At 38.1% G+C, this 12,734-nt stretch overlaps 1 protein-coding gene across 3 annotated transcripts; it reads left to right on the top strand.

The window, feature by feature from the left end:
* Positions 1-1,792: 1,792 nt before the first annotated feature.
* LOC122050367 lies at positions 1,793-10,086 on the top strand. 3 transcript variants are annotated; one of them, XM_042611288.1, is made up of 4 exons: positions 1,793-2,266; positions 8,550-8,619; positions 8,690-8,781; positions 9,675-10,086. In XM_042611288.1, the coding sequence occupies exons 1-3, from the start codon at positions 2,090-2,092 to the stop codon at positions 8,743-8,745; spliced, it is 303 nt and encodes a 100-aa protein (XP_042467222.1). In that variant the 5' UTR covers positions 1,793-2,089; the 3' UTR covers positions 8,746-8,781; positions 9,675-10,086. The 3 variants fall into 3 exon arrangements, with proteins under 3 accessions (XP_042467222.1, XP_042467216.1, XP_042467210.1); XM_042611282.1 differs by having other exon boundaries at positions 9,667-10,086; XM_042611276.1 differs by having other exon boundaries at positions 9,292-10,086.
* Positions 10,087-12,734: the final 2,648 nt, after the last annotated feature.

Below are 12,734 nucleotides of genomic sequence, written 5' to 3'. Positions count from 1 at the left end.
ATATCCATGATTTAAATTCTAAATACGATGTATTTATAAAAATTTTCTTCCATATGAGGGACGTAGTCAAAGGATGCTGAATTTCTGGATTGACCGTTATGTACATTTTTCGATTTATCCTGATGATCAATAAAAAAAAATTTCATGAGGCTAAATTGATCACTCAAAGATCCTCAATAAAGCTAACTGAAATTCTATTTTTTTTTCCAAAAATATTCTTTACGTATGTGATAACTATATTAGTGGAGAACTTCCAGAAAGTATTAGAAACCTTAAAACCTTAGACATTTTGGACCTACATTACAACAGAAATATTGGAGTCATACCTAGTTTTTGGCAACCTGAGTTCAATCTTTCCCTAGACCTGAGTATTTGACTAAAATTATACTGAACCGAATTAATTAAAAGCAAACAAATTGAATTTTCTCAAACTTATCAAATTGATCAAATTTTTTTTAAAACTAGCTTGAATTCATTAAATTTTGAACAAATCTATTGATAAAATATCAATTAATTCAGTGAGAAATCGAATTACTTGAATTAACTAATATTTTTGAATTATGGTCTAAAATTTATTAAAATATGATGTTGAATTTTAAAATCCAACATCACTGTCATTTATGATGATTTTTTTTTATCGATTTTTTAATTTCAATTTATTCATTTTAATGTGATTTTAAAATCAAATCCAAATTGAATTAAGCTATATAACCAATTTAGTTTTTTTTTTAAAAAAAAAAATCAAAATAATCAAAATTTTAAATTCAATAGTTGGATAAAATTTTCAATTTAACCAAACTTTTGTTCACCTCTAATACCCTTGTCAACTTGGCCGTTGACATCATGTCTGCATCCAACTTGCGTTGTTTTTCCTGTTTGAGCCTCATCGCCACCTCCTCCGCCTCTCGGCCGACCATCGGGATCTTCGGCCATCCTCTCCATCCTGCCACCCTCAAATCTGTCGACCACGAGGACATCCGTCTAAAAAAAATAGATCCGTTATCGTGAAGGGAAGTAAATATATGTACGCAGATGTTAAACTTATCGTGAGATGATCATAGGTCGTTAGTTCTTAAAAATTGAATCTTTCATTACACCAAAAATATTATGCACCCAATACTCCGCTTACAAAAGATTGATGAGGCTAATGTCTTCCAAAAATGCCTATAAAAGATAATATATGTTGGACTGGGATGCTTAACGCGTTTCTGGAATTTGGTCTAGTTGAATCTGCTGTTCAGGTTTTTGATCAAATGCCTAAGAGGAATTGTGTGACTTATAATGCTCTTTTAACTGGCCTTTGTCATGATACAGAAGGTTCTCGAGGTCTAGAGATTTTTCAGTCGATCTTGCTAAATGGATCTGAAAATACATTGAGTGGAAAATTTCTCAGTTTTGATTTTCCTCCAATTAGAGAAGGGAGAGACAATATTTTATTTCATTTTCTTTTTAGCATATTTGTATGCTTTATCTCTTAAAAATCAAGCAGGAACTGGTATGCTTTGTCATGACTCTGACGAGGAAATCTGGTAAAAATCAATTCTGTATCTTCCCTCTTTTTCCCTGGAATCTCAAATTGACAAGTGCACGAGCGGGATAACACCAAAAATCTCAAAGCATCGATGTAGAATGGTGAGATGCTGAGTGTGCTCATTGAATGCAAATTAAGTGTAAAGGAGTTTTGGAATGGAATCCAGTGGAAAGCAGCTAGCCTACGGGCCAAGTTTAGGTATGAAGTAAAAACAGCCCTTTAATTGGTCATCAAGGATCATCCCACCACCTCTTTGCTTGTGTCCAGCGCTAAAAACCCAACTACGCCACCACTCTCTCCATAAAAAAACGTGACCTTTTCGACCGTCTTCCACCTCGTCTCGTCTTCGCCCTTCTCTTCCTTTCTGCTGCTGCTGCATGCTCTCTTTCATCGGTATACGCATACCGTCACCTGCGTGTTTGAAGAGCTGAGCCGCGCCCGCTTTGGCTCCGGGAGGATCTGCAGCGCCAAGGTCAGGTCTCCCCCAAATCACTGGCTTCCAACAAGGACTTTAGTTCCGCCACCGCCGACGCCGCCCCAGGAATCCTGGAGAAGGAGATGGGCGATGATAAGCGGATGGATTCCCGCGTTCCTCTCAAGGATGTGGTGGTGGATTGCACTCGGCGGTGGTTCCAGGACGCGCTCAAAGAGGCCAAGGCCGGCGACGTAGCGATGCAGGTTCTGGTGGGTCAGATGTACCACGTCGGTTATGGCGTCCCCTTAAACGAGCAAAAGGTGGTCTTTTACGGTTTTTTTTGTAATGTATTTTCTATTCACCGATATTTTGTCGGACGGTTTCGTTTCTTGGCACGTTAGCGATTATTGATTTTGGGGAGGGAGGAAGGATACCGGCATTTTGTTGTTCGCATCTTAGAATTATGAACTTATGGAAATTTTTGCACTTCGTGATTCTGATAAAGAGATTAAGAGTAGTAGTCATTTGAAAATACAACTAGAATGAAAATTAAACAAAGATACGGAGAATTTAAATGAGGGGAAACAAAGAAGGAAACTGATGTTTGTTAAGGCAACATTTTGTAGGTGAGTGGATTTTGTTCAAGGTTCTCTCTCTCTCTCTCGCCAATAATAGCTGATGGGTAGTGACATATGATTGTCATTAAATTCAGTGATGAATGGTCATAATTCGGTCATTCATTACATTCAAGAGTGAGCGCTCAAGAAAAGGAGGCTATGAGTAAGAAGCGAAAGCAATAGTAGAAGAATTTCTTCACTTTCGTTCCTCAATTCTTTTCTCTCAGTCGATTATTCGCTCGACTGAACTACTCGTGCTAGCACTCGGGTGCATTCTCGGTTCGTCGTGATCCACCAGTGCTTGGTGGTGATTACGATCTGCCACTGTATCTTGGAAACAGACGACCCGAGAGACCCTCGAAACACAGCTGGAGTTGGGGCGAATATGTTTCAAGAAAATAGCGTTGAGCGCAGGCCTCGACATCTCCCTCGACAAATTCCTTTCTCGACTCAACGACTCCGATTCCCGACGCGGCTAGCACCGCATCAACTCCCGTCCCGACTCAACACTTAGAAGCACTTTGCTTCCACTTGGCATCCACTTAGCAGAATTCATCCTGACTTGGCAGCATTTAACAGTCGGTTGACATTCCGACTCTACGACTTAGACCACCGGAAGTTTGGTAGAACTAACCATACTGACAGCTTAAGATTATCCACTCAGGCAAGACTGATTTGATTATGTAATTCAAATTCAGTAATTTTTCCCAAAAATCTACAGCTACAAGATTGCCCAACAATCTTGAAACAAACTCGCTCTGTTGAGATGACCACAGAAAGCGTTGAGGTGCAACAGATTCATCATATGAAGGCCCCTTCCACCCCGATTGAAAATTTTCCAATCAATTATAGGGAAAAGCCAAAGAAATTCATTGGGTTGAACTTCAAGAGCTGACAGTAAAAGATGCTCTTCTACTCGACCACACTCACTCTAGCTCGGTACTTGACCAAGGATCCTCCCAAGCCTGTTGAGGATGCTAATGTTCGGACCAGCAGTATAGTGGAGTCATGGACTCATTCTGAGCTCTTATGCTAAAACTGCATCCTCAACTCCCTTGTCGACTCGTTATATTTTGTATACAACACAAAGAGAACGACCAAGGAGCTGTGGAAGTCCCTGGACAAGATGTATAAGACTGAGGATGCGGGAGCCATGAAATTAATTATGGGCACATTCCCGGACTACAAGATGATTGACTCCAAGATGGTGATCAACCAACTCTAATAGTTTAGGTGATCCTGCATGAGATCCACTCAGAAGGTAGAGTTCTAAGTGAAACCTTTCAAGTGGTAGCAATCATTGAGAAGCTGCCTCCCGGCTCGATCAAGAACTACCTGAAGCGTAAGCGGAAGGAGATGAACGTGGAATAACTTATTGTTAGATTTCGAATTAAAGAAGACAACAAGAGTTCAGAGAGAAAGTTGTTTTCTCAGGCTACTATGAAAATCAACGTGGTCGAACACGGTTAAAGCTCGAAACGGAAGAATCCTAAATCTTCCAAGATGAGACCTAGAGGAGGCATTAACAAAAGAAAGTTCCTTGGGAAGTGCTTCAACTGTGACTGGATTGGTCACAAATCTTTAGAGTGAAAAAAGTCGAAGAAGAAGCAAGAGGCCAACTTGAACAAGTGACTAGAAATAGATGACCTTTGCGTCGTAGTCTCTGAACTGAACTTGGTGGATTCAAACCCGCGACAACGGTGGATCGATACTAGTGTCACTCGACATATCTGATGTAACAAGGAGCTACTCCACAACTTTAAAGAAATCAAATATGGAGAGAAATTGTTCATGGGGAATTCAGCAATCTCGGACTTTATGGGCCAAGGAAAAGTGGTGCTGAAGTTAACCTTAGGCAAAGAATTGACTTTCAACAATATGCTGTATGTTTCAGAGATTTGGAAAATAATGTTTTATCTCAAATATTCTAAATGTCTTTAAAAATTAATATGTGTCTTAGTTATGTCTTTCCCAAGTTATTGTTGTGCAAAACTTAATGGAGAGTGACCTTAAGTTTATGTTTTTTTTATGTGTGTCAAAGGGGGAGACTGATCTTAAGTTAGAAATATTTTCTAATCTTCCAAACTTTTCGAATCTACCAAACTTTGGTATAAGCCTAACTTAAGAAAATTGTCAAATATCAAAAGGGGAAGATTGTTGGTACAATCGACCTCTAAGGGTTTCGATGTTTGACAATATACCCAAGTATGGTTAGGTTGACTAAGAGTTAATCCAAACAGGACTTGATATTCGGAAAAGAGAAGTCTAGTCAAGATTAGATGACTAGCATGGGTAAGTCCAAGGTTAGGCAGGTGAGAAGTCTACTAAGTGACTAGTCTTAACTGGAGGTTAAACAAGAGAAAGTCCCGGTGAGTGAAGTTAGATGGTGGAAGTCCTGGTGAGTGAAATCAGACCCTAGTGAGTGAAACTAGGTGGTAGAAGTCCTGGTGAGTGAAGTCAGACCCTAGTGAGTGAAGCTAGGTGGTGAAAGTCCTGGTGAGTGAAGTCAAATACTAGTGAGTGAAGCTTGGTGGTGAAAGTCCTGGTAAGTGAAGCAAAGCAATAGAAGTCCTAATGAGTGAAGCTAGACCCTAATGAATGAAGCTAGGTAGGGAAAGTCCTGGTGAGTGAAGACAGACAATGGAAGTCCTAGTAAGTAAAGCTAAACAACCCTAGGGGGAGGTAACCCTAGGTAATAAGAAGTCTTGGAGAAGTAAACTCCAAGCATATGTGATCGACTAGTTTAGGGCGGTCGATCGGACTAGCGAATCTATTGTGCTAACTTAGTATTGCAAGTAAGTCTTAGTGGATCAGATTGATCATACACTAAGCAAAACTAGAGAAAATTCAAACAGGTATGGAGGACCGAATACTTGGCAGGTAAGTGAAGGTAAGCACTGGAAGAGTGTTCAGTGAGGATGAGTTCTAATTAGGGACTTTAGGCGCTAGTCCAGTTTAGGTTCATTTTGGAAACCTAAACTGAGACCATGACTAGATCTTGGTCTTGGAAAGACGAGATCTAATTAATAATCTATTATATTTTATTGTGCTAACTCTGTTTTGCAGGGTATAGTCTGTTATTTGGACTAACACATTTTGTAGGATAAAAATAACAAACTCTAGCTATTCTAGTGGCCTATTGTTCGAGTGGAGGCGCTTGCTTTGCCGAAGACTCGCGCAGAAAGCGCGAAGGCGCCCCCATGTGGTTGGAGGTGCCTTGGAGCTCATGGAGGCACCTTCTATGTGGTTTGAGGCGTCCTCAAGTGGATAATGGCGAAGGCTTTGTCGACGATAAGAGACTGAATCTGTGGGGGATAGAATTCGAGGTTGGAGGCATCTCAAGTGGCATTGGAGGCGCCTCAAGTGCCATTGGAGGCGTCTCAAGTGCTCTATATAAAGCAGATTCGACCAATGCTCTTAACATAATTCTTCTACACGATCATTCGATGTTCCGGCTACTTCGATCTCGTGCTGCTACGACATTGCTATACACAACTACTGTAGACGGACTGACGCCAACAGATGAGCGCTTTCATTTCGACATCTTCATGTTGGTAATGAATTTTAAATTTGTGTCTATTTTATATACTTGTAAAGGGAAAGTGTAGGATTGTTACAATTTCCTATTCGCTTCTTTGTATTTGATTACTCTTTCAGTGTTTCCGGAAGAGAGCTTAGTGAATTATCCGTCGATAGGTCCGAAGGACCTGGGTCTTAGAGTAGGAGTTATCGGAAGCTCCGAACCAAGTAACTGATCACGTACTTGTGTTCTTTTCGTTTCTGTTTCTGGTTTTTAGTTTTGCTGCATACTTTGTTTTTTTTTTAAAGAATAAAAAGTTTTGTTTTCAAAAGACACGTGATTCACCCATCTTTCACGTGCATCGATCCTACATAAAGTACTTTCGAGTGATTAGAAGTCTGATGCACCTGATGAATTGTACACGACCAGACTTAGCTACACAATAAGTAAATTGAGTAGATACATGAGTAATCCCGGTGTTGAGCAGAAAGGGATAATAAGAGTACTAAGGTACTTGAGGTATACTCATGAATATGAATTGCATTATACGAGATATCCCGCTGTGATCGAAGGATACAATGATGCGAGTTAGATATCTGACCTAAAAGACTTTAAATTTACGAGTGAATATATATTGAGGTGCAGTCATTTCCTAGAAATTTTCTAAACAAACCGTAATAACCAGATCAACGATGGATAGCTCTTGACAAATGTGGTGAAGAGGTTGAATGACTACGACAATTTTTAGAAATGTTCCTAGATGGCCGAAATCGGTGCTGACAATTTGCATACATTGCGATAGTCAATCAACAATTAGTGAGGCACAAAGTTATCTGTATAATGGTAAATCTAGACATATACATCATAAACACAATACCATTAAACAACTACTTTCAACGGGAGTTATCACTGTTGATTATGTGAAGTCAAAGGGTGAAGTCAAAGGATAACCTAGCAGATCCTTAACAAAAGGGTTAAACAAAGAGTTAGTTGCAAGTTCATCGCGAGCGATGAGCTTGATGCCGATAAGCAATGTTGGTGCAAAGGAAACCCAACCTATGCAGAAGCGAAAGTAATAGCAAAAGAATTCCTCCGCCTTCGTTCCCTAATTCTTTTTTCCGAACCGTGCATCCACTTGGTTGAATTACTCGTGATAGTACTCGGGTGCATTCTCGGCTTGTCGTGATCCACCATTGCTTGGTGGCAATTACGATCTGCCGCTGTATTCTTGGAAACAGACGACCCGATAGAACCTCGAAACATAGCCGGAGGTGGGGCGAATCTGTTTTAAGGAAACTGCGTTCAGTGCAGCCCTCGACGTCTCCCACGGCGAATTCCTTTCTCGATTCGACGACTCTGACTCTGCTTCCTGACTCGGCGATCGACTCCCGATTCAGTTGCACACCGCATTGACTCCCGTCCTGACTCAACACTCGGGAGCACTCTGCTTCCGCTCGATAACCACTCAGGAGAACTTATCTTGACTTGGCAACAGTTGGCCTGTTGAGTGACATTCCGACTCCATGACTCAGACCACCAGAAACTTGGCAGAACCAGCTCCACTGGCAACTTTAGATTATCTGCTCAGACCTCGTAATAGATAAGACTGATTTGATCCTGTAATTTCAAATTCAGTTATTTTTCCCAAAAATCTCTGGCTACAAGATTGTCCAACACCTTCTACCAGCTGTGATCGTGAGAAATATAGTTTACACTCTTTACACGCTGGAATAATGAGAAAAAGTAGAACAGAGAGTAAATGAAGAAGCAGTGGTAGTATTCTCATGCTAATACAGGTTAGCTCCTCTTAAATAAAGGGGGATCATCCTGGTGTTAGATGAAATTCTACGAGGCATAGTCAATCAAGTTCCTTCACCAAATGTTATGATCAAGCACAGTCAAGTAGGTTTCCTCACCGAGTCTTGGTAATTTGTAGCACACCACTACGATTAATCTTAGTCAGCAATCAAATAAGTGTCAGCTAATGTTATAATTGATCAATATAATAACTTATTCTTTATTAAAAAACAAAAAAAAATTACTCATTTGTTCACTCAGCACCAGTTTGAAAATTCCAAACCTTGTTTTTTTTACATTGTTATTTGTTGCTATGAGTTCCAGACTGATGTTTGAAGTATTGCGTGCCTACAAGGAATGAGGGAATGCTGGGACGTTGCAGTAGAATCCTCTAATTCTCTGCTAAAATGAGTTTTACTATTTGGATGCTATAGTCGCACTATGAATTTTTGGTTTACTTTGTTGTAATAGTCTTCATGAACTAAAAACTAATTATCTAACTCACTGGCTTCATGCATATATATTTTTACTAAGACAGCATAAGATTGATATATTGATAGAGATTCTTCGAAACCTTACAAGAAGTTTAAATGTTTGTAACTACATGAGATATTGTGCATCTCCATTTTGTTTTCTTCATAGCTCCCTTATATGAATTGTACTTTTCAGGCAAATGCATGGATTACAAAAGCATCAAAGTATCGCTCATCAGCTTGGAAGTTTAGCGATAGGCATCCAGGTTTCTGCTTCGAAGAGCAAACATGTATGAAGCTCTTAAGTCTAAACCAACAAAATGTTACTTTTCTTAGGTTATGGTCCTAGTGACTCGGAGTCTGACGTGGAGAATATTGTGGTTAAATCATGATCAGTGGTGACTCAGATTTGAACAAGGAAAATTATTGTGAGTATCTCAATCCTCTACATGACTTCTGCAAATGATGTTTTAGGTGGAATGATATTTTGTGCAACTAGGAACTATTATGTAGATTTACTTCTATGGGTGTGATATATGTGAAGAAAATAAAAAATGCAAAACAATGTATCATTAACTCAGAATACACTAGTTTGGGTGGAGTTTGATATTGACTGTGTTTTTTTTTTTTTTTTTTTTTGTGTTTTACTATATATTGCTTTATTTTTTACATCTGAGCACAATAATGTAGTAACAAACAAGATCAGAAGCAATCTCCTTCAATTTTATGCTTTAAATTTAGACAACTGGACTTTTTCTTCAGTTTATTAGACTACTTTGCAAGTTCATTTAGAAAACCTTTTCCATGCAAACTTTTTTGTGTTTTTTAGCATTTCAATACTTTGAATTTCCACATGGTAGAGAAATAATATATGAACTGTGTGACTAGATTCTGAATAATACATTCATTTTTATTCAGAAACCCCTTTTTGTATGCAGGACAGTGCTTACTTTTCTGGATCACCTATTCACATCTATTGGCAGCTGCTCATAGATTGAGATCTGTTTGTTTCTTCTTCAAAATTCACTAGCTTCCTTTAGCATCAATTCATTTTTATTGCTTATTTTCTCTTTGTCATCTGAGAACTTGAACCATCTACTACACATGTGAAAACCTGGTTGGTTGGATGAACAACATGCTGTTGATTCTGATTCAGAAATTAGTTTGGTCATTTTGAATAACCTGTGAACTTACGATTTTTGAAGTGGATTGACTACCTATGATTATAGGAGTCAGATGCCAAATTTCAGGATTTGAGTTTGGTGGAAGTTGACTGGCTTCAGGCTCCAGGAAACCTAATATTTTTGTTTTAGTTGATTAGGCAGCTGACTAGAAGAATTCAATCGATCGGAGGCATTATTCAGTCGAATATCAGACGTTCGGATGTTGGATTATTAGTTGATTAGAGCACTTTATACAGTCGATTAAAAGCATCACCCTCGTGTTTATTCAGCTAACAACAAGTTGAAATCAGTAATGCTTCAAGATTTCTTCTAGTTTTGAGTTCCAAGTTCCAAGTGGTAACCCACTTTCTCTATTATGCTCATCTACATTGTTTTGGGAGAATAGCCAGATTTGATTTTTCTTTCATTTATTTTGTATTTTTTTTCTTAGAGAGTTTAGTTTTTGGTTATAAGAACTTGTTGCAATTTTAAAGACAAGGTCTTCTAGTCGTTTCCAGGACATTTTGTTTTGTTGTGTTTATTACAATATTTTAAGGAGCTTTTGTAGTATTTTCATCCATGCTAATACAAATGGATTTTGTGGTTCAAAGATTTCTCGTATTTCATGTCGAGCTATTTGATGAGGTCAGGGATGGATTATTTGTAATTAAGATTATATTGTGGTGGTGATTCGATCATAATTGGTTAGGATCTTTCTTTGGGTTTATCATCCCTCTAGGTTATAATTTGGATCGGGATGAGTGGCCGGAGGTCGTTCCTCGCTCAACGCCTGGTAGTCTAGCCATTTGTCCATCGTTGGCAGCTTTTGGGTGGCCTCCGGTCACCCACCTTGACATAACTATAATTTGGAGGGACGGTGAACTCAGGAAAGGTTCACAATCAAATATGACCAGAGCACTATCATGATCCGATCGTAATTATAAGTGGTCTATCTCATGATCTATTTTTTTATAGACCAGAGGATCTGTTATCCTTTTAGATAGACCTATTTTTGATGAGGGTGTTTAGGCTTATCAAAAATTCATCATTTGAGAAGATGAATTGTGTCTGTATGTCGTCTGAGAGTAGATTGAGAAATATTCACTATTTATAAAGGATATGCAAGGTTCTAAAATTCGCTAGGCGCTAGTCGGGCGGCAGACCAGTGCCTAGCGCCTAGGCGCCGCTAGGCGGATTTTTCGGTATCCCTTGTTTCATGTGGACTGTGGACAATGTCATATGCAAATCTAAATGTTGTCTTAAACAATTTCATAGCAATGAAGATCTAATTATGTATGCTGAAATAAATACATACTTTCCAATACCAAAAAATGAAAAACTATAAAAGAAAACTAATAGTTTTGTGCAAAAGAAATATACTAGGCTCAGTAAATATGAGTAAAAGAAACAGTTAAACAATAGAACATACAGTAAGTTATCATAATCATATAGTAAACAGTAGAACATTAGAAAATAGTAGCAATAGTTCATTCAAGATTGCAATACATTGTGAACTAGTAACCACTAAGCAAAATATAATTGTTAAATAACATAAATCATGTCTTAACAAAATGAGTTCAAAATTACACAACTAATAATATCTCATAGACTCATATTTATTCTGCTTCTTCTTCTCCATAATTTTCAATAACTTGTTCTTCATCGGACACAAACTCAATATCATTATTGTGATCCTCGTCTTCTTCTTCGGATTCAAAATCATCTTCATGGAGTTCTCTCACTCTGGAGCTTCTTCGGGGTTGTAGATTTTCATCTGCTCCACTTGCTTCATCAACCATTTGCCAAGTGAGCCCGGAACCTAGTTCAACTTCATCATCTTCCCCACCATCCACAATCCAACCTTGTGCATTTGAAACATCTTTTGCAAGAAGGATATCAACATTTCTTTTTTTTTCTCTTTTTTGTTTGTTCAACAATCTAGCATTAAATTGGACAAATACTAGATTGTTCAACCTGTTGGCATCCAACCTATTTCTTTTCTTTGTGTGAATATAAAAAAACAGAGAAAGTAAATACTATAGTTAGTACCTGAATATAGAGTATAGACGTTAAAAATTATAACTAATTTAATTAAAGAGTAGACTGAAAGTTTAAAACTTACTCTTTCAAATATACTCCAATTTCTTTCACACCCAGATGAACTTGTAGTTAATGAAAGTATCCTCAATGCCACCCTTAGCAAGTTAGGTGTGTGAGCACCGTATGTACTCCACCATGCACATGGATCAAATGTATCATCATTTTTTCACATGCTTTTGCTGCCAATGTTTTTCCAAATAACCCAGTCTTATTTCTATACTTTGGAAATTCCTTGTTAATAATTGTATCTTGTAAATCTAACTCATTGGCATGCAAAGTTTCCATGTATTCAAAAATCTCCATCGCGACCTCCTCATAAAGAGCAATCGAACTATCTTTGTAGTAAAAATAAGGATTCAACAAAAATGCAGTGGTATGCAATGATGTATCAAGTCTATCCTTCATTTTTGACTCAATAATGACTATGATAGACTGATAATTTGATTCCACGTTATTCAGAGCCACCTTGATATCTTCTTTAGCTTGAAAAAGCTCCCCATATAGAAACCCCATCGATGACTTTCTATCTCCATCTACCAATCGAAGAACTCTTACCAAAGGAGCAAATATTTTCAAACAAAGTGTTACACCATTCCAAAAACTCATGCTCATCACTGTAGAGTAAGCCATTTTTCCTTTGTTTGTTTTTGACCATTTACATTTCTCCCACATATCACTTGTAAACATGTCCCTTAAACTAACTTTTTTTTCAATCAAACTTTGCAATGTGAGGAAATTTGATGCAAACCTAGTAACTCCTGGTCGGACTATGTCTCTCTTCTTCGTGAAACTTCTCATCAATGATAAAGTCTTATGTTGAGCATAGATGAAAATGGTAAAAGCCTTGGACTGCTCAATCACCTTTTTATATCGTGGAAGTTTGCCAATACTTTCAAGCATGAGATTAATAGTGTGAGTTGCACAAACCCAAAAGATCGCTTTTCTCTCATTAATTTAGCTGCAGCCATATTGTTGGTGGCATTGTCTGTAACAATCTGAACAATATTCTGAGCTCCTACTTGTTCAACACACTTGTCAACATACTCAAAAATAAGTTCAGCTGTATGTGCCTCCTCTGAAGACTCTTTAGACTCTAAAAATGTAGTACCCTCCTTGCA

This window comes from Zingiber officinale, chromosome 1B, assembly GCF_018446385.1.
Source record: "Zingiber officinale cultivar Zhangliang chromosome 1B, Zo_v1.1, whole genome shotgun sequence".
Classification (NCBI taxonomy): Eukaryota; Viridiplantae; Streptophyta; class Magnoliopsida; order Zingiberales; family Zingiberaceae; genus Zingiber; species Zingiber officinale.
Note: the sequence above shows the minus strand (reverse complement) of the source record. Positions and strands in the feature narration are given on the sequence as shown.

What these genes read in the sequence shown, in the direction of transcription:
- LOC122050367 (XM_042611288.1), top strand. Translation starts at nt 2,090, where the DNA reads ATGGGCGATGATAAGCGGATGGATTCCCGCGTTCCTCTCAAGGATGTG. An exon ending in TCCCCTTAAACGAGCAAAAG is followed by an intron (nt 2,267 to 8,549) that starts GTGGTCTTTTAC and finishes TGTACTTTTCAG; the next exon opens with GCAAATGCATGGATTACAAA. An exon ending in GTTTAGCGATAGGCATCCAG is followed by an intron (nt 8,620 to 8,689) that starts GTTTCTGCTTCG and finishes TACTTTTCTTAG; the next exon opens with GTTATGGTCCTAGTGACTCG.